Source organism: Dysidea avara, chromosome 8 (assembly GCF_963678975.1).
Source record: "Dysidea avara chromosome 8, odDysAvar1.4, whole genome shotgun sequence".
Taxonomy (NCBI): Eukaryota; Metazoa; Porifera; class Demospongiae; order Dictyoceratida; family Dysideidae; genus Dysidea; species Dysidea avara.
The window spans coordinates 4,721,534-4,742,043 of NC_089279.1; the positions used below are offsets into that span (position 1 = coordinate 4,721,534).

The following is a 20,510-nucleotide window of genomic DNA, read 5'->3' on the forward strand; positions in this document are numbered from 1 at the left end:
CAGCAACAACCACCTCTTCACAACATTCACTTCCTTACAAAATTAATAATCCATATGCAGATGATGGCCGTGAGATATTCTTCTTTTTTGATCCATCACATCTTATAAAAACTACCAGGGAATCCAAGGCAAGAAGCCTTGTGCAATTGTAATGCATATATTTCATGATCATATAGAACAATGGTAAGACAATAGAATGGAAACATCTTGAAGACTTGTATAGAATAGATAGTGGTGCACAAAGAGAGAATAGGATTATCACTAGTACCAAATATCAAATACGAGCATGTCCATCTCAACTCGTTTTCACATATGCAAGTAGACCTTGCTGCACAGGTATATTATACATATATCAGCTCTATCTTACTACACTACTGTATTTAATACACAGGTACTTAGTAATATAGTTGCCAGCGCAATGAAAAAAAACTGGAGGTGAAGAAGTGGAGGAGACAGTTAAGTTTACAGATGTTTAATTGATTTTTTTGACTGCCTGAATGTTAATGACTATGAAAGTGGAAACATTCCCAAAATTCATTCAAGGACTCATACATATCATCCAAAGACTTCAGATTAAAGGTATAGAGGTTGCATGTGTGATTCTATATAATCTAATCCAAAACAACCAAACTGTGAAAAAAGAGTGTGGCCCCCAAAAAGGCTATGGTGAAAAAAGATGTGAAATTTAACGTGGCGGCCAAGAAATGGCTGTGATGGTAGGTTAATGGTGGTAAAAATTTTAATAATGACAATTCAGGTGAATTTGGTGCCGCTTGGTCTTGGCACAAAATTCACCTGAATTGTCGTTATTAAATTTTTTACCAATAACTTACCATCACAGCCATTTCTTGGCCGCCACCTTGGATTTCACATCTTTTTTCTCCATAACCTTGTTGGGGGCTGCACTCCTTTTTTTACAGCTTGGCTGGTTTGGATTAGATATCGCTTCTTTTCGTATAGCCCGCCAGCTTTGGGGCTTTTAAACTTATCCTTTTTTTCTTTACCACAGGAAGAAAAAGATTTAATCCTAATCATAATCAAGATTTAAAACAAATTTTTAATACTTTAACTATTTTTGATTTATCAGTAATTATACAAATTATATATATTATATACATAATTATGTTTATTACATGCCAAATATTTCCTACAGGATAACTTGTTTGCAGATGATCTCTCTGCTGGGTTGTAGCTGAACTCTCCTCAGGATTCTCTCTACAGGGTGACTTGTTTATAGCTGAACTCTCTATAGGGTTATCTGTTTGTAGTTGAACTCTCTACAGGGTGATTTGTTTGTAGCTGAACTCTCTACAAGATAACTTTTTCTAGCTGATCTCTCTATACAGGGTGACTTGTTTCTAGCTGATCTCTGGATAACTTGTTTCTAGCTGAACTCTCTATAGGGTAACTTGTTTGTAGCTGAACTCTCTACAAGATGGTTTCTTTGTAGCTGATCTCTCTACAGGGTGACTTGTTTCTAGCTGATCTCTCTACAGGGTGACTTGTTTCTAGCTGAATTCTCTATAGGTGACTTGTTTGCAGCTGAACTCTCTATACAGTGGTTTCTTTGTAGCTGAACTCTCTACAGAGTGACTTACTTGTAGCTGAACATTGTATAAAGTAATTTGTTTGTAGCTGATCTCTATAGGGTAGCTAACTTGTTTATACAGATGAACTCTCTACTGGGTAGTTTCTTTGTAGCTGAACTCTCTACAGGGTGACTTGTTTATGGCTGAATTCTCTTCAGTGTGACTTGTAATGTTCTGAATCTCTACAGCGATATATTTGTAGCTGAACTGTCTACAGGGTGACTTGCTTGTAGCTGAATTGTTTATAAGATTACCTGTTTGTAGCTGAACTGCCTACAGAATAACTTGCAGTGCATCTAGTTCTATAATGGAGTATGTTAAAAATGCAGCCGAATGCTCTATTAGGGTGACTGTTCTATTAGAGTATCGCGAACTCGCAACACTACATGTAGTTGGCTTTCAAATCATAACTCAGTGGTTTGTAATCCAATTCTTCTGTACTACTACAAGGACTTTCTATGATAATTGTTCCAGCTACACACCGATGTTCAGCTCATTGCTCTAAGCGGTTTGCCTGGTAGGCGTGAAAACTAATAGTTTTTTTTATTATTCATTAAAATCGATTGTGTAATTGTGACACAGGTTGAGTTTTGTGTCATATCTCGATGGCCTTTATCTGGATTCCTTTCAAACCACAAAAAGGCACTCTTACGATAGGTACTCCATCTACATAGAAAGTTTCAGCTCATTATCCTGTAGGCATGGCAGACCTTCGACCTTATTTTACGCGAATAATTGGTCGTAACTCCGTGAATGTCCATCAGATTCCTACCAAAATTGGTACTGATATCCACTATAATGAGCCCTTTAAGTGTGCCAAATTTCAGCCCGATTGGAGCATGCATTCGTGTTTTATGGTAGATTTTGCAAAGTATGCAAAAAGAAGTAGAAGAAACAAAGGGGAAAAAAACCAAAAAAACCCCCAACCTTTGGCTGCTTGTATCTCGGAAATGGCTGGAGTGATTTTCTTCAAATTTGAAATGTAGACTCCCCCCCTACCTAGCTGGCAAATCTGTAGCAAATTTGTTTGTAATCGGATAAGGGATCACGAAGCTACAAAGATGTGAAAATCGTGTTTTCTTTCTTCCTGTTAATATACTCATGGTGTGGCGCGCCGGCTTCTTGGGCCACATGACACACTACTGTGTGTTTTGATATTATGTGTATATCATAATATTTTAATAGTGGATCAAAGAAGAATTTCTTCCATACCTTGATGTATGGTCAACATCTGTGAAAGAAAGAGAAGGCCAATATAGTCAATCACAAAGAAACAGAATGATGATGAGCAGAGAAATCATTTTTGGAACACACATAACAGGTAAAGATAGAGTCTACTTGACAACAAATTTACTATCAACTACTATTTTCAGCGCACCCTTTTGTTGAGTTGGTGGTGTACCTATTTTCTTTGCCATGAGTAAAAGTATTTTTGAGTAGGAAAATTTGTCAAGTTGCACTTGAACAATTTTTTGGTTGCCAGCGTCAAAGGGGCAGAGTGCATGAAAATCCAAATGCCAGTGAAGTCATAAATAACACACAAGCCTTCAGAATTATCAATGGTCTGTGTCATGTTCCAAAAGGAAACTGTAGGGAAAACTTCCCAAGTTAACGGTTGATAATAGTGTGTTACCAAAAATCACCAAACAATAATGACAATGCAACTGACTCAAGTATAATCATGTTGTTACTATTATGCCACTTGTGAAAAATCTCATATTGATTGAATAGGTATTATGCATGTACAACAGCATTACATATTTGTAGCAGTTATATACAAATATTTTAGATATAGTGTCATCATATTCATGTGCTACTGCTCCATCAGGCATTCAACTTTAGCACTCTTGGGAAGAAGCTTTTTCCTAAGACCCTTCAACTTTTGAATCGTTGTTTTCTTTGATTGTTTATATGCTTCCATCCATGCTGCAGTAAATGAAAAATCATGAATTGTGATCCACTGCTTGACAGTTAATTGCAACAAGATTTGGGCTTCATTATCCTCCCATTCTTCAGAAATTGTCTGAAAGCAATCTTTTACATTTTCATCTGATAAGATTGCTTGCAACAAAACCATCTTAGAACCTGCTACTATTGTACTTGCATGAGACATTGAGAAGTGTTGTCGTGTTCTCATTTCTACTGCATAAATAAAATTATAAGTATTACAAGTTACATGGATAAGCCTTCCTCTGTCAATAGTTTTAATCCATTCTTCAGAATCATGAGATGTTTCTGACAGTGTTTTCTTCTGCATCAATATTGTCATCAATGCCACTCTTTTCATAAAGCTCAGTTAAGCACAACAACTGCTTTCTTAAAGGGTGTGAGCCTCTTTCAAGTTTTTTCTTCAGGTGCCTTATAGCATGGCCAGCTACATATCGTAATGCATTGCATTCAATATAGTCTAAGTCCAGGTTGTTAGTAGTATACATGGGTGGCTGTGTGGTAAATGTTTGCTAGAGTATTTCTTTAAAAAATAACTTTAGTAATGTATTGGTAGAAAATTGTTGTAGCTATTCTGTGTGCTACTTGCAGAATCAGTCTTTCTCATGCAGATCTAAACTTGTCCGTGGCGATTGCTGCATGAAACCTTTTCTACATAACTTCCCAGCGGTTTGGCTTCTGTTCTTGTCTTGTGGTACGCAGTTGCACAACAGAAGAGTGATTTGTTGACAAACTTTGTTGACACTTTGACAGTTGTCTGGAACTTTCAACCAGATTAGCATATCAGTTGCAATAGCTCTGGCTAATGAAGTGTTGAGCTTAAAGCCTTCATCCTGTACCAATGTTTCCAGTGCAAAAATCCAGAGTTGTACCATGACTACAAAAAGAAATGATAAGGCAAGTCACTGATGGCTATATACATACACAGGCTGCTTAGCCACCTATATTATGAACTAGGCATGACAATTACATTGTGACTTACGAGGTGTTGCTAAGTTGCCCTGTTGCAAAACCAGACTGGTGTTCTGGCTATCATTCAGGTAGGCTCGGCCCACTGGAATCATGGCATAGATGCTCGGGTAGACACTGGTCCCAAACGGTCCAACAAACACTTCATAACAACACTTCTGAGTTTAATTGAAAATTAATTCGCTTAAAAGTGAATTAATGCCTCACTTTTTATCATTATAGAAACAGCTGTGATGCTGTATCTAAGGTAAGGCCACTGCAAGTCATACCTTAGTTTCTGGTCACGGGCGGATGATCAGGACTTCAGGACTATAGATACATCAGTATACTGTGATGACACAGTGTATAATATTATTTGCTCAATTCATGTTGATTTTGTTTTTAGTCAAGCTTAACCAACAGCATAAGTAGTTATAGCTATGCTTCTGCAAAAATGCACTATAGAAAAATTGTTGATGCTGGTTTTAAACAACTGATGTACAGTAAACTGCCGCCGTCAAAAGCCCCAGGGTGGGGCAAGTGTAGATGTCAAATCCCCAGTAGGTGTATGGGGACCCTGGGAGTGGGGAGATGGGGCTTGACATTGATAGGTGCATAATATTCAGGACAGTATATGACTGCTCTATTAGAATCCCTGATTGCTTTAGTAGAGTATCCCAATCTTTTGCTGTAAAAAAATCAGTGTCTTGATAGGTCACGTGGACTTAAGCGCCTATATTATTAATAATAGTCCTCATAAACTGGGGTTATGGGTTTGCCATGCAGGCGGGTGACCAGAAACTAAGGTTTGATTTGGTGTGGCCTAAGTGAGGCTACTTCCAGTAACAATGATCCGGCACGAAAAACTGGATGATTCCAATCCCGGGTACTATTCTGTATATCTACGTCCTTACGAATCCCAGAAAAGTTGGGATAAACCTCAGGTGTACTGGGCTCACATGCACACATTCGGGAGAGAAGAGATGGCAACGAAGGCTGTTATGGTTGTCAACAAAGGCACAATGCTTACGGAATACAAGGTAAACGTTAGCTTCTACTATACCATTTCTACTAGTCTTACCTGTAGTATCTAAGTACAACTACTGTGAAGCATTAGCGAGAGACACCACGAGTTGCACCCATACTTGTATGGCTTCTTAGAACAACTTTAGTGCCGGAAATGTGCCAGACTGAATATATTAGGCACAGGCACTTATACTGAAAGCAATAAGGCCCTGTGCCTAAAAATATACAGTCTGTGCCACACGAGACTAGTACTAAGGGTAGTACAATAGTGTAGCTATCCACTGGTGGTGTTAGTTTGATTTTGCCTGATATGCGATTTGGATTGGTTTTGTAAAATCTGGTCACATATGAATTACATTTTGGAAGGATTCATTCACATTAACATGTTATTAGTGCAACTACAAGGATATGGCAGCCATTTAGAAGTCACATATTATCACATCAAAAACATGATTTCTTCTAGCTGTCAAGATGGCGGAAATACAAGCAACAAAGAGTTGGCAAAGGCAATTACTCCACTGTCCAATAGCATTAAGTCCATTCAAGACAACAGTCTGATGCTAAAGGACAAAGTCACACAGCTTGTCACTCTATCAAGCTTCAGGGCAGCTGGTGAGACATCTGCGTCCCAACTGCATCAATCTTTGTACACCTGACTCATATGAAGTCTTATTCTTAATCTTGAATTTTCTTGTTTTGTTACATAGCTTTGTGTTGAAGGCTTAGCATCGAGTTGCCCCAAAGGTTCCAGCAGGTCATCAACTTTTAACTCATCATCATTACCAGCACTAGTGTGTTACGGACTCATGTCACTGTGTCTACAACAGCTTTGTCACACTGCTTGTAATGATTAGCAGTCAGGCAGAGGTGATAGCTTCGATCCAGATATCCTTGTAACACGAATTACCACAATTTAGTTTTACACAGAAATGCCCTCCTAACTCTTGACCAAAGTCATTGTTTAATGACATCTGCAGATTTCAAAGACTTGGCTGGCACCTTTTCTGTTTGGAGACACTTCGGTACTCTGACCAAACAGCACCATGATTATAAAATAATTCATGAATTACGAAATAGGTTAAATCACAGTATTTACAATTATCTAGCTGAATTAATAGATTATTCACTTTTGATAATTGCAAGAGTAAATCAAGACACACGATAGTGTGTCGTGCGGCCAAGTACAGCTAGTGCGGGCATGTGACAGACAAGTGTGTATATTACAGGAACCAAGAAAATGCCATTTTCACGCATCTGTAGCTCGATAATGGCAGGACGGAAATTAAGCATTTTTGCTGTGGAAACTCCATTGGGGTAGGGCACCTCACATTCTAAATTTGAGATGAATCCACCCATCCATCACTGAGATACGCACCTTCAAAGTTCGTCTTATTTTCTTTGTATTTTCTTCTTAATATTTTTCTTATTCTTCTTTGTCTAGCACACTTTAGAAAACTTGTAATAACTTGCACGTGCTTTGGTTGATTTACTTAAAATTTGGGGGGCAGTAGGAACGTAATACTGCACATTTACAGACCAATTTTGGTACAGATCAGACAAAGAACAAGGGAGCTATGCGCGATGTTTCAAAAATACAAGTCACGTCTCCAGGGTGAACTGCTTGACAGAATTATTGGAGTTGTAACAAAAACTCCAACTAAGCGCACGATCGAGTTTTGCTAATAAAATAGTATTACTTGTCACACCTACCAGGCAAACTAGTTTATGGAATCAGCTGAAAATAGGTACAGACGTAGATTAATTGTCTTAGAACAAGCTTTCAGTGGTTTATAAGGAATCAGATAAAAATCACTGAGTTACACTACGAAAGTCAACTAGGTGTACCAAGTGCGCGATAGAGATAAATAGTGCAGTCATCCTAATAGAAGATTCAGCTTCATAATAATTTTTTCTATTAGAACATTCAGCTACAATCTAGTCACCATGTAGAACAGGTTTACACCACCACCTACATGACAAGTTATTTTCCAAGAACCATCCGGGAATGGAATTCACTGCCACCGCAACTAATTGAACTGAACACTTTAGCTACCTTGATTGAACAGCACTTATAATTTGTAATTGTTCAGCTTTGCTGTCTGCCCTTTTCCCCCAAATAAATAAATAAATAAATAATAGTTCAGCTAACAACAAGTTACCCAAAAGAGAGTTCAACTACAATCAAGTCACTCTGTAGAGAGTTCAACTACAAAAAAATCACCCTGTAGAGAGTTCAGTTACAAACAAGTCACCTGTAGAGAGTTTAACTACAAACAAGTTACCCTGAAGAGAGTTCAGCAATAAACAAGTCACCCTGTAGACTTCAGCTACAAATAAATCACCCTGTAGAGAGTTCAGTTACAAACAAATCACCCTGTAGATAGTTCAACTACAAACAAGTCACCCTGTAGAGAGTTCAACTACAAATAAATCACCCTGTAGAGAGTTCAACTACAAACAAGTTACCCTGTAGAGAGTTCAACTACAAATAAATCACCCTGTAGAGAGTTTAACTACAAACAAGTCACCCTATAGAGAGTTCAGTTACAAACAAGTCACCTGTAGAGAGTTTAACTACAAACAAGTTACCCTGAAGAGAGTTCAGCAATAAACAAGTCACCCTGTAGACTTCAGCCACAAATAAATCACCCTGTAGAGAGTTCAACTACAAACAAGTCACCCTGTAGAGAGTTCAACTACAAATAAATCACCCTGTAGAGAGTTCAACTACAAACAAGTCACCCTATAGAGAGTTCAGCTACAAACAAGCCACCCTGTAGAGAGTTCAACTACAAATAAATCACCCTGTAGAGAGTTCAACTACAAACAAGTCACCCTGTAGAGAGTTCAACTACAAATAAATCACCCTGTAGAGAGTTCAACTACAAACAAGTCACCCTGTAGAGAGTTCAACTACAAATAAATCACCCTGTAGAGAGTTCAACTACAAACAAGTCACCCTGTAGAGAGTTCAACTACAAACAAGTCACCCTGTAGAGAGTTCAACTACAAATAAATCACCCTGTAGAGAGTTCAGTTACAAACAAGTCACCTGTAGAGAGTTTAACTACAAACAAGTTACCCTGAAGAGAGTTCAGCAATAAACAAGTCACCCTGTAGACTTCAGCTACAAATAAATCACCCTGTAGAGAGTTCAGTTACAAACAAATCACCCTGTAGATAGTTCAACTACAAACAAGTCACCCTGTAGAGAGTTCAACTACAAATAAATCACCCTGTAGAGAGTTTAACTACAAACAAGTCACCCTATAGTGAGTTCAGTTACAAACAAGTCACCTGTAGAGAGTTTAACTACAAACAAGTTACCCTGAAGAGAGTTCAGCAATAAACAAGTCACCCTGTAGACTTCAGCTACAAATAAATCACCCTGTAGAGAGTTCAGTTACAAACAAATCACCCTGTAGAGAGTTCAACTACAAACAAGTCACCCTGTAGAGAGTTCAACTACAAACAAGTCACCCTGTAGAGAGTTCAACTACAAACAAGTCACCCTGTAGAGAGTTCAACTACAAACAAGTCACCCTGTAGAGAGTTCAACTACAAACAAGTCACCCTGTAGAGAGTTCAGCTACAAATAAATCACCCTGTAGAGAGTTCAACTACAAACAAGTCACCCTGTAGAGAGTTCAACTACAAACAAGTCACCCTGTAGAGAGTTCAACTACAAACAAGTCACCCTATAGAGAGTTCAGCTACAAACAAGCCACCCTGTAGAGAGTTCAACTACAAATAAATCACCCTGTAGAGAGTTCAACTACAAACAAGTCACCCTATAGAGAGTTCAGCTACAAACAAGCCACCCTGTAGAGAGTTCAACTACAAATAAATCACCCTGTAGAGAGTTCAACTACAAACAAGTCACCCTGTAGAGAGTTCAACTACAAATAAATCACCCTGTAGAGAGTTCAACTACAAACAAGTCACCCTATAGAGAGTTCAGTTACAAACAAGTCACCTGTAGAGAGTTTAACTACAAACAAGTTACCCTGAAGAGAGTTCAGCAATAAACAAGTCACCCTGTAGACTTCAGCTACAAATAAATCACCCTGTAGAGAGTTCAGTTACAAACAAATCACCCTGTAGAGAGTTCAACTACAAACAAGTCACCCTGTAGAGAGTTCAACTACAAATAAATCACCCTGTAGAGAGTTCAACTACAAACAAGTCACCCTATAGAGAGTTCAGCTACAAACAAGCCACCCTGTAGAGAGTTCAACTACAAATAAATCACCCTGTAGAGAGTTCAACTACAAACAAGTCACCCTGTAGAGAGTTCAACTACAAATAAATCACCCTGTAGAGAGTTCAACTACAAACAAGTCACCCTGTAGAGAGTTCAACTACAAATAAATCACCCTGTAGAGAGTTCAACTACAAACAAGTCACCCTGTAGAGAGTTCAACTACAAACAAATCACCCTGTAGAGAGTTCAACTACAAATAAATCACCCTGTAGAGAGTTCAACTACAAACAAGTTACCCTGTAGAGAGTTCAACTACAAACAAGTCACCCTGTAGAGAGTTCAACTACAAACAAGTCACCCTTCAGCTACAAACAAGCCACCCTGTAGAGAGTTCAACTACAAATAAATCACCCTGTAGAGAGTTCAACTACAAACAAGTCACCTTGTAGAGAGTTCAACTACAAACAAGTCACCCTGTAGAGAGTTCAACTACAAATAAATCACCCTGTAGAGAGTTCAACTACAAACAAGTCACCCTGTAGAGAGTTCAACTACAAACAAGTCACCCTGTAGAGAGTTCAACTACAAACAAGTCACCCTATAGAGAGTTCAGCTACAAACAAGTCACCTGTAGAGAGTTTAACTACAAACAAGTTACCCTGAAGAGAGTTCAGCAATAAACAGGTCACCCTGTAGACTTCAGCTACAAATAAATCACCCTGTAGAGAGTTCAGTTACAAATAAATCACCCTGTAGACAGTTCAACTACAAATAAATCACCCTGTAGAGAGTTCAACTACAAACAAGTCACCCTATAGAGAGTTCAGCTACAAACAAGCCACCCTGTAGAGAGTTCAACTACAAACAAGTCACCCTATAGAGAGTTCAGCTACAAACAAGCCACCCTGTAGAGAGTTCAGCTACAAACAAGCCACCCTGTAGAGAGTTCAGCAACAAACAAGAAGTCACCCTGTAGAGTTCAGCAATAAACAAGTTACCTTGTGGAGATTTCTGCTACAAAGTTGTCTACCTGTGGGAGAGAGTACATGTGATGATTTTCATATAGTATTAATTTTTGTAAAAAAAAAAGCATCATTATAAAAAAAGTATCCATAGAATTCAGGTCTTGATGTCTTCTCCTTTCTGCAGAAAAAGTAAGAGAACTACAATACTGGCCACAGGCTAGCTTTGGAGTATACAAATACAAAAAGAAGTGATATCTACACAAAAACAGCCAAGCTGTGAAAAAAGGGTGCGGCCTCCAAAAATGCCAGGGTGAAAAAAAAGTGAAATCAAAGGTGGCAGCTAAGAAATGGCTGTTATGGTAGGTTAATAGCAAAATTTTAATAACAACAATTCAGGTGAATTTGGTGCTAAATCCTCGGAAAAGGCAACACAAATTCACCTGAATTGTCGTTATTAAAATTTTTGTCATTAACCTACCATCACAGCCATTTCTTGGCCGCCACCTTTGATTTCACATCTTTTTTCACCCTGGCTTATTTGGAGGCTGCACCCTTTTTCACAGCTTGGCTGTTTTTGTATAGTACTATTTACTCTAAAAAAACTCACCATGAAATCATCTTCATTGTGAAGGTTTTCCTCAGGAATTTCCAATCTATGTTTCTCTAGGAGACTCTTGTAGTGCTCTATAGTCTTATTACTTTCTGCAAATTTTTGATCAAGATCCATCAGTCTAGCTAATTCTTGTGCCAAATGCATATTGGTTCGCAACAGAGATTCTTTTTCTCCTTCCAGCTGATTAATGGTTTCTTCATAATCAATACATCTACTTTCATACTGTTCCTAAGGAAAAAATAATCACACCAGTAAAATATTTTTAACACTATTCTACAGATGCTACATAACACATATGCATGTAAGCTATGAATATCAAACAGTGCAGTAATACTGTTTAAGTAGGGATTGCCCCTAAATGAAACACGCCATCTAAAATTGCCACCTTTAAAAATCATCCTAGAGACATTTTACACAAACAAAATCATGCACCTGTATGGAATAATATTAGTCTGTGTCACATCAAATACAGCATTATAAACAAGAACTACTCACAGGTGGCTGTGTTTAAAAACATGAATTTTTGTCATCCTGCTTGCCTTCCAGCCTGATTAGTCGCAAGGCTGGAGGCCAAACAAAGCAACACAAAGCCACCTTTTACGCACAATAACAAACTCACCAGTGGCATGTGCCTTTTGGGGTTCCAACAAGGTGTATGCCCTGTGCTTTCCTTTTATCTTTAATCAGGCTGGTCGTCGTCTGCTGACCATAATGATGTGCTAATTTTCGGCATTAATACTTTCCTTGGATAGCATGTTTAGATGCTACAAAATTATGTCAAATGCATACGCTATTGTAAAGGTACTAGACACCCGGTAGATACACCTGTACTTGATAAATTTGCCCATCCTCATTAATAATCTTGGTTGACTAATAACAATTAAATGTGGAGACCACATCTCTTAGCAATCTATTACTTGAACATGATGAACTCACCCCTTATAGGTTCAGCTGAATTTACAATGATAGCACAGAAAAAATATGGAATAGTGACCATGTTCCTTGTGGCCAACTCAAGATACTCTAATACAGCATTCACCTTAATAGAACAGTCACACGCATATTGAATTATTATAACAGTATGGTAGTACAGTCTAAGTAGGGATCGATATCGTCCCAAAAATTTCATGCACTGTCCAAAATCCTGCCTTTGAAAATCATCCTAGAGACTTTGTATGCAACGAAAATGACCTTTATGGAATAGTACTAGTCTATAGTATAATACTATAGTTACACACCAAGACCAAGGGAACTAAGCAATCTAGTAACCTGAGGCTGTAGCGTCCCGAGTGCAGCAAGGGTGCTACTAAGGGCCTCAGGGGTTATTAAATCACCTAGCTCCCGTTGGTCGCGGTGTCTAACTTATTTAGACTATGGTTTAAAGTACATAGCTTTATAGCCAGAGCATGAGTGTGGGATGAAAGAGAAATGCAGATCAGCGGAACAGTTTCTTCCTGAAGACCTTACAGTGCCCACAAAAATAATCACTCAAGCGATAACCAGAGTAACCGCTAGAGCTACAGTAGATACGCCACTTAGTCTACTATTTGTCCAGAATTATTTGCGGAACATGGAGAAGAAGAGTATTACAGTATTATCAAGTACTGCAGTGTGCCTTTCGTGTTATAATTATTTATCATGTACAAAATTGCTGAGGGCGGGTTACTAAGTGAACATGTGTAGGTGACTAAGTGAGCATGTCAGGTGACTAAGTAATTTAGTAAACCTGTAAATGAGCAGTACCATAAATAATATATAATACAGCATTTAATATAACAAAACACTTAACAGGTGTCCGGATATAGAATTTTTAAAAAATCACCAAAACTCAAATTTTAGTCCCACTGCCTCACTGCCTGCCTGCTTGACTGACTGGCTGCCAGACCACAGTCACAAGGGTAGAGGCCAAGCGAAGCAGCACACGGCCTCCATTTATGCCACTCACCTGCCTTTTTTGGGTTCTGATGTGTGTAGGCCCTCTGCGCCTTGTCTTTTCTTTTATCTTCAACCAGGCTGCTTGTCTTCTTCATCCAACGAAAACCATAACGAGATGTTAATTTTCCATATCAACACTTTCTTTCAGTGGCATATTTAGATGCCACAGAATTATTTCAGAGCTAGATTTCAGAAGAGCTTCAGTCCTGGTGCTACTATAAGAGGTACACTAGCTAGAGATATCTGCAACTTCGCAATTGGGATCCCTTTTGCGATAGGTTCGCAACTACACCCATCAAATAAAGATCTAGGTTGACCAATAGCAAGTGCACGGAGACCACAACTCTTAACAACCTAGCTATTTACAGTAAATAAGATTACCTCACCCCTTATTGGTCTAGCTAGCTGGCTGTACACCCTTGGCTGACTCAAGATCCTCAAATACAACAACCACTCTAATACAACAGTCATAGATGATATTCTAATTAGGGATCTATGCAATTAAAAGTAGTGAAACAAGAGATAAATGATGGTATTACAGCACAGCCTGATGGGAAAATCCCACTTTGGCATTAACCAATCATGCCAATGTTGGGATTTTCCCACAAAGCTATGCTGTAATACCATCATTCATCTATTGTTTCACTACCATACGAGGGGAAATTTTCACGGCATGAAACTTTTATGGTTGCAAACTAAAACAGGATTTTCACGGTCTCAAGTTTTCATGCTTAATTGAAGAATTGTCTTGCAGCTATCCGAGTTGGTATAACATTTCACGATGACTATGCGAGATATAACTCATTACTTTAAGCCAGCCAAGCCAAGTGTTTTGCCAAGCAGTGTCTCGCAGTCAACAATTGATTGTGCTAACAAGGAGCTGAAAGCGATCTCAAGCGCCACTCACAGCCAAGTGGGAAAGAAACATGGTGAATATATGAAGCTTGATGATGAAGAGAGAGCTACTGTAGGGGAATATGCTGCAAAACATGGAATTGCAGCTGTCATTCAACATTTTGAAGCAAAGAAATGTTTCCCAAATTTAAAGGAAGCCAGCGTTCGTAGGTGGAAAAAAAGCCTACATACAGGCTGTACTAAACCAGTCAACTGACAGAAAGCAAGATGGCAAAGCAGTGGAAGTCATAGAGCTTCCTCAAAAAAAGTGTGGAAGACCACTTTTACTACAAGAAGAACTGGAGGAAGAGGTCAAATTGTTCATAAAAGCCTCCCGTGCAGAGGAGACAGTTGTGAAGACTGAACCCATCATGGGCACAGCTACAGGTGTTGTGATTAGCCATGATGCCAACTTGCTTGTTGAAAATGGAGGGTATATTAATATAACCAGGGAATGGGCACAACAATTACTTCAACGCCGGAATGGGTTTAGTGAAGCAGAAAGGGACAACAAAAGCTAAGGTATTCCCATCTGATTCAGAAAAACTGAAATGACAGTTTTTGTCCAAAATCCGCACAATAGTTGCAATGGAAAGCATTCCAAAGGAGCTAATAATCAACTGGGACCAACCAGGTATGAAATATGTACCAGTGGAGGGGGCTAAATGGGTATAAATTGCTGGGCTGGATGATAAACAGCAAATCACAGTTGTGCTATGGATGGAAAGCTGCTGCCTACACAAGTGATCTATGCTGACAAGACCCCTGCTTGCTTACCTAAGTCCAGCATCCACAGAATTGGCATTTGACTTACTCTGAAAATCACTGGTCAAATGAACACAACATGATGGGTTATTTACATAACATATTGATCCCATACGTTAATACAACTCGTGCTAATCTGAATCTGAGCAGCTCTCATCCATGCCTTGTCACATTTGACTCATTCAAAGGTCAAAATTAATTACAGATGCCTTTTTGGATACCCTGGATGAGAACAACATCCTAGTGGTAGAAGTTCTTCCAAACTGCACTGACCGGCTGCAACCATTAGATTTAGCAGTCAACAAGCCATTGAAAGACCAGATGAAGAAGCAGTTTCACTATTGGTACGCAGAGGAAGTTAAGAAGAAGCTGAAAGCCACTCCAGGGACTGGGAATAACAATAAAGTTGTAGACCTGAAGCTCACAAGGTTAAAGCAACTTGGGCTGCAATGGCTGGTGGATGCTTGTAGTTACGTTGAACGTAATGATTTTATTCAGAATGGCTTTTCTGAGGCTGGAATTACTTCAACTTTGTCCCCATATGTTTGACTTCAGTTAGCACAGTATACTGTACAATATTTTACTCATGTATATTAGTTATTATTATTATTACTAGGCCTGGGGCAAATACAACCAAGTACAATCACCAATGGGACAACCTACCAATAAGGCAGTGGATGACCAGTACAGTGTGTGTGTGTGTGTGCGTGTGTGTTGTCACATAAATGCAATTATTATCAGATGTTTAAGCACAACAGTCACGTGCACTCTAATATAATTATAGACATATATAACAGGCTCTCAGAATGCACACTGACCAACAAACGCTTAATTAAATCTAGGATATTAATTGTGTAGCTATCTGTACACAATTTGTGTCCTCCTCATATGATACCAGTTGTTTAAATGAGGATGGATCAGGGTGATGGATTAATACATGGTTGGAGTTGCCAATGGCAGACCACAGTGATATCTGGGACAAAAGAAGCCGAGTATTTCCACTATATGTCACACACAACCATTATCTGACTCATCCACTGAGTTACATTTTTAAGTATGAGATGGGCCGATATGTCAAAAAATGGTCACATGGTGTCTTGGATACACTGCAAGTTGAAATAAAATGTGTAGCAGATTGCTGTGAAAGGTGGCAGTGCCTTCAAAGGAATACTCGTGGATATGGCACATCAGTGGTGTGCGGACACTGAATGATAGCTACAGTAGTGATTGGCACTTCACAACTACAGGAGATATTATTTTATTTATTGTTACTGGGTAGTTAATTACAAACACAGTACAAACAAACAATGCAAACAGTATTACAACATGATACCTCTGTTAATAATCCGCCTGTGCTGGCAGCTGGTGGCAGCTGGCATGGCGACTCGAGAGGCTTACAGCGGCACCTGGCACTTGTCTGAACATTTAGAAAACGAAGATCTGGGTGCAAACGATTAGTAGACAAGTTAGTAGTAGACCTGCGGATGGTACCTCATGGTCACTAATCTTCTACCGGCCTTTGGGGAATCATGGGTATGGTGCTGGATGTTATATAGAATTACATGTTCGTTCAGGTCATCAACACGAACAGGCATAATTATTATACGTTTGTGCCTTTGTTCACTGGGGAGTTGAACCCCAGTTCGTGCAAGTTCATAGGCCTTGTAGTTTTCCCAAACATTAATTAATTATTTATTATTTAATTATTCATTATTATTTATGATGTAATTTTAACCGCATTTTGTATTATTCTTAGTACTTGGTTGTATGATGATTGATTACTTTAACTGTAACGAGTAACTTTCATTGTTATAATATGTAGCTATGTACATTACAATTATCACTATCATGGAAATAATTCCAAAGTACAATCAGAAAAATACTGAAGAAGGTGTTCCCGCATTGCGGTTCACTGTAACTCTTCTTACGAGGGTCTTTTCCAAATGCAATACTTGTGGCATTAGTGAGCCACATTCCTTTCCTCCTTGCTGCTTCTGCACATCTTTAGGAACACAAATGTTGCTTGGCGAGCAATGAAATTGTTTTTTAAGCAAACATAATGTTTCTTCATCCCACTTGGTACAACCTGAGTCATACACCAACCTGGTGTACCAATAGTAGTAGCACATATCCAGTGATCTCCACCAATATGGAAGATCTGTGTTGCATTGCACGTGGACTCTTTATGAGGTTTGTCATGCAAGAATGTGAGACGCAGACCATTGAGGGTAGGGAATTTGGCTTTCAAAATTCTCCGTGCAATATTAACGTGCTTGTCAGTGAGTTTCTCACCACTGGTAAGTATCTTCTTGTCTAAATTTGTTAAAGATATATCTCTAACTTAACCCACACTTGGGTCTCAATGCTTCCTTGTGTCTTCTGACTTTCCACACAGACATCCTCATCGATGGGCTCCATCTTCAACTTCACTTCATCACAAAATGGTATGGGCTCTGATGTCACAGGACTGCACTGGACCGAAGAATCAGTAACTATAAGAAACAGAGTAAACTTATAGCTGGAAATTACATTAGGCTGAGTATTGCCTATAGACAACCTGTCTAGGGCCTTAGGGCAAAAGAATGCCTCAGACTTTAGATTGTGTATTAAAAGGCTATTCATACAGTTAATTGCATTCACATTTTCTTTTACACAGCCAGCTAGCTAACCATAAATACATGCTTTTCTCATTTAATGGTCCCTAAAATTAAGTTTTGCCCAGGGCCAGCCCCTGCAACAATGACAATGGCTATGAACATAATCGACCTAGACTACGTATAATACCTTGCAGCTCACCCTGCAGCTTACTAACTCCATTGTGTTTATCACTAAATAATTTAAGCGCCACCCTTGTTACATCGTCCGATCCAGTAAATTTATACTTGCACGGCAATTCCAGCCCCCCTTACGTCAAATTATGAGAGTACCTTCTTTGGTCTGGTCACCGTGCTGATAATTGTCCCACCATTCCTCAGAAATTGCATACGCATGCAAGAAATAGTGTGCGGTACATGGCCAACAATTGCTCTCTCCTTCCACAGTGCTACCACAAAGGGGTCTCTCGCATTTCTAGATTCCCTCTCACACACCACAGTTTCTCCAACTGGGGCATTCCATATATCCTTATAGATATGGTAGCCATGAATACAGCTAATTAAGGTAAAAGCGCTGGTCATTGTCTGTGTCGTAGCACTAGTAAGTGTTGCAAAGAAATGTTACATGCTATGAAAATTTCATGGAGTTTATTGTCACAGTTGCACTGTTAACTGCGAAAACCATGAAAATTACGTACTGTGAAAATTACGTACCATGAAAATTTCCATGCGTACGGCACCTTTTATCGCATTGATCCCTACTTCATTTTTAAATTAATAATTTTTGGGGCGAGTCTGAGTGAGCCCCACACTGGAGGTAGCTGGTTCGACTGTGGACCATCACGTAACCTAAAGTTTACACAAAGAACATAGAAATCTATAAACTGCCATGTGCGCAAAAGTGCACGTTACATGCTCTCATGTATGTCGCATGCGGTACGTTCTTGTGCAATGGCTAGCAATGTGCCAAGAAGTGTTGAAACTGTGAGTGAAAGAGAGGTTGAGGCTCAGAAGAAGGGAGTGTGACAGACTAGAAGACAAGCAAAGTTTGTAAGCGCGTGCATAGTGGATTAACACACCTCAATTTACACAGCTTCTGCCAACCATAGTACATGTTTCATTTAATAGTTTAAAATGCTTCAAGTAACTTTTTAAAATCATTTTAATATGTGACTGGATCTGCGAAAACCTGACATAGTCACACATTTTCAAATTTTTGTTTATTAAATATTTATAATCTACTTAGCTGAATGTATGTTCTGGCAAAGCTTCAGCCTCATATCCCAACAACTTTTGGAGTTATAGTCCTACAAAGTGTATCAACAGAAAGATTGATTTGTACAGCAAGTATAAGGAAAATAAATTACAGGCGCTTACTAAAACAGTTGTAATGTATGAACAGAATGTCATAGGTAGCCAAAATTTGTACCATCACGCTGGCCGTGAATAGGGGAATTGATTACTGGGTAAAGTTTTCTTTGTATCGCCTTTCTTCACTACATACAAAGGCAAAATCTGTGAAGAAAGGTTAAACATGTGCAACCGTTTCGACATGACGTAAACAAACACCCATAACCTATGTATCCTTGGGTCTACTGCAACAAAACAAGATTTCGATCTCCTCTTGAGTAGGCGAATAAGATGATATCCAGGTTTTTATTGTTAGACCTTTTCTCACTAAGAACAAAATGTTTTAAAAAAATTTACGGATTTTTTTAACACTATGCAAGTATCTCACCTATTGTATTCAATGCTTTATACTGTAAATTAAGCTCACATGATTGTGTCGGGTTTTCGTAGATCAGGTTACATAATGATTTGATCAGAACTATTCTTAATTGTCATTGTATGTTCAGTTGATTGCATTAAATATTTAGCTATTTACTTTGAGATCAGGCTTGCCCCACAATGCTTTTAGCATCTGTCTAGTAAATCTAATCCAAAACAGCCAAGCTGTAAAAAGAGTGCGGCCCCCAAAAAGACTATGGTGAAAAAAGATGTGAAATCCAAGGTGGCGGCCAAGAAATGGCTGTGATGGTAGGTTAATGGTAAAAAATTTAATAACAACAATTCAGGTGAATTTGGTGCCACTTGGTCTTGGCACAAAATTTACCTGAATTGTCGTTATTAAAATCTTTACCATTAACCTACCATCACAGCCATTTCTTGGCCGCCACCTTGGATTTCACATCTTCTTTCACCATAGCCTTTTTGAGGGCCGCACTCTTTTTTTACAGCTTGGCTGTTTTGGATTAGATTTCACATCTTTTTTCTTTACCACAGGAAGAAGAAAAAATAAAGATTTTAAATACTTTAACTATTTCTAATTTTATCAGTAAATATACAAATTTTATATATATAAAATACATATATCAATTATTCCCTACGGATAACTTGCTTGCAGCTGTTCTCTCTGCTGGGTGACTTGAAATGTAACTGAAGTCTCTACAGGGTGATCTTTTCGTAGCTGAACTCTCTACAAGGTAACTTCTTCTAGCTGCTCTCTCTACAGGGTAATTTGTTTGCAGCTGAACTCTCTACATGATGGTTTCTTTGTAGCTGAACTCTCTACAAGGTAACTTTTTCTAGCTGATCTTTCTACAGGGCGATTTGTTTGTAGCTGAATTCTTTTCAAGGTGATTGGTTTGCAGCTGAACTCGCGGTTTCTTTGTAGCTGAACTCTCTACAAGGTGACTTCTTCTAGCTGAATTCCCTACAGGATCTTTTCGTAGCTGAACTCTCTACAGGGTGATTTGATTGCAGCTGAACTCTCTACATGATGGTTTCTTTGTAGCTGAACTCTCTACATGGTAGCTTCTTCTAGCTGATCTCTCTACAGGGTGATTTGCTTGTAGCTGAACTGTCTACAATATTAACTGGTTGCTACTGGAGTCCCTACAGCATAGTTTGCAATGTAATAGAAATCTATAATGGAGTAAGTCATAAACTAGCTGAATACCCTATTAGGGTGACTGTTCTATTAGAGTATCTTGATCTCTGATTTACTACACGGAGTTGGCTTTTGAATCA

At 38.7% G+C, this 20,510-nt stretch overlaps 1 protein-coding gene across 2 annotated transcripts in view; it reads right to left on the reverse strand.

Moving 5' to 3' along the window:
- LOC136264082 (uncharacterized) overlaps positions 1-20,510 on the reverse strand; it is a 40,671-nt gene that overhangs the window by 15,998 nt on the left and 4,163 nt on the right. For both annotated transcript variants that reach the window (XM_066058765.1, XM_066058766.1), the window contains exon 2: positions 11,287-11,520. In XM_066058765.1, coding sequence (XP_065914837.1) covers positions 11,287-11,520 — 234 coding nt within the window. The remainder of the gene's footprint in view (positions 1-11,286; positions 11,521-20,510) is intronic.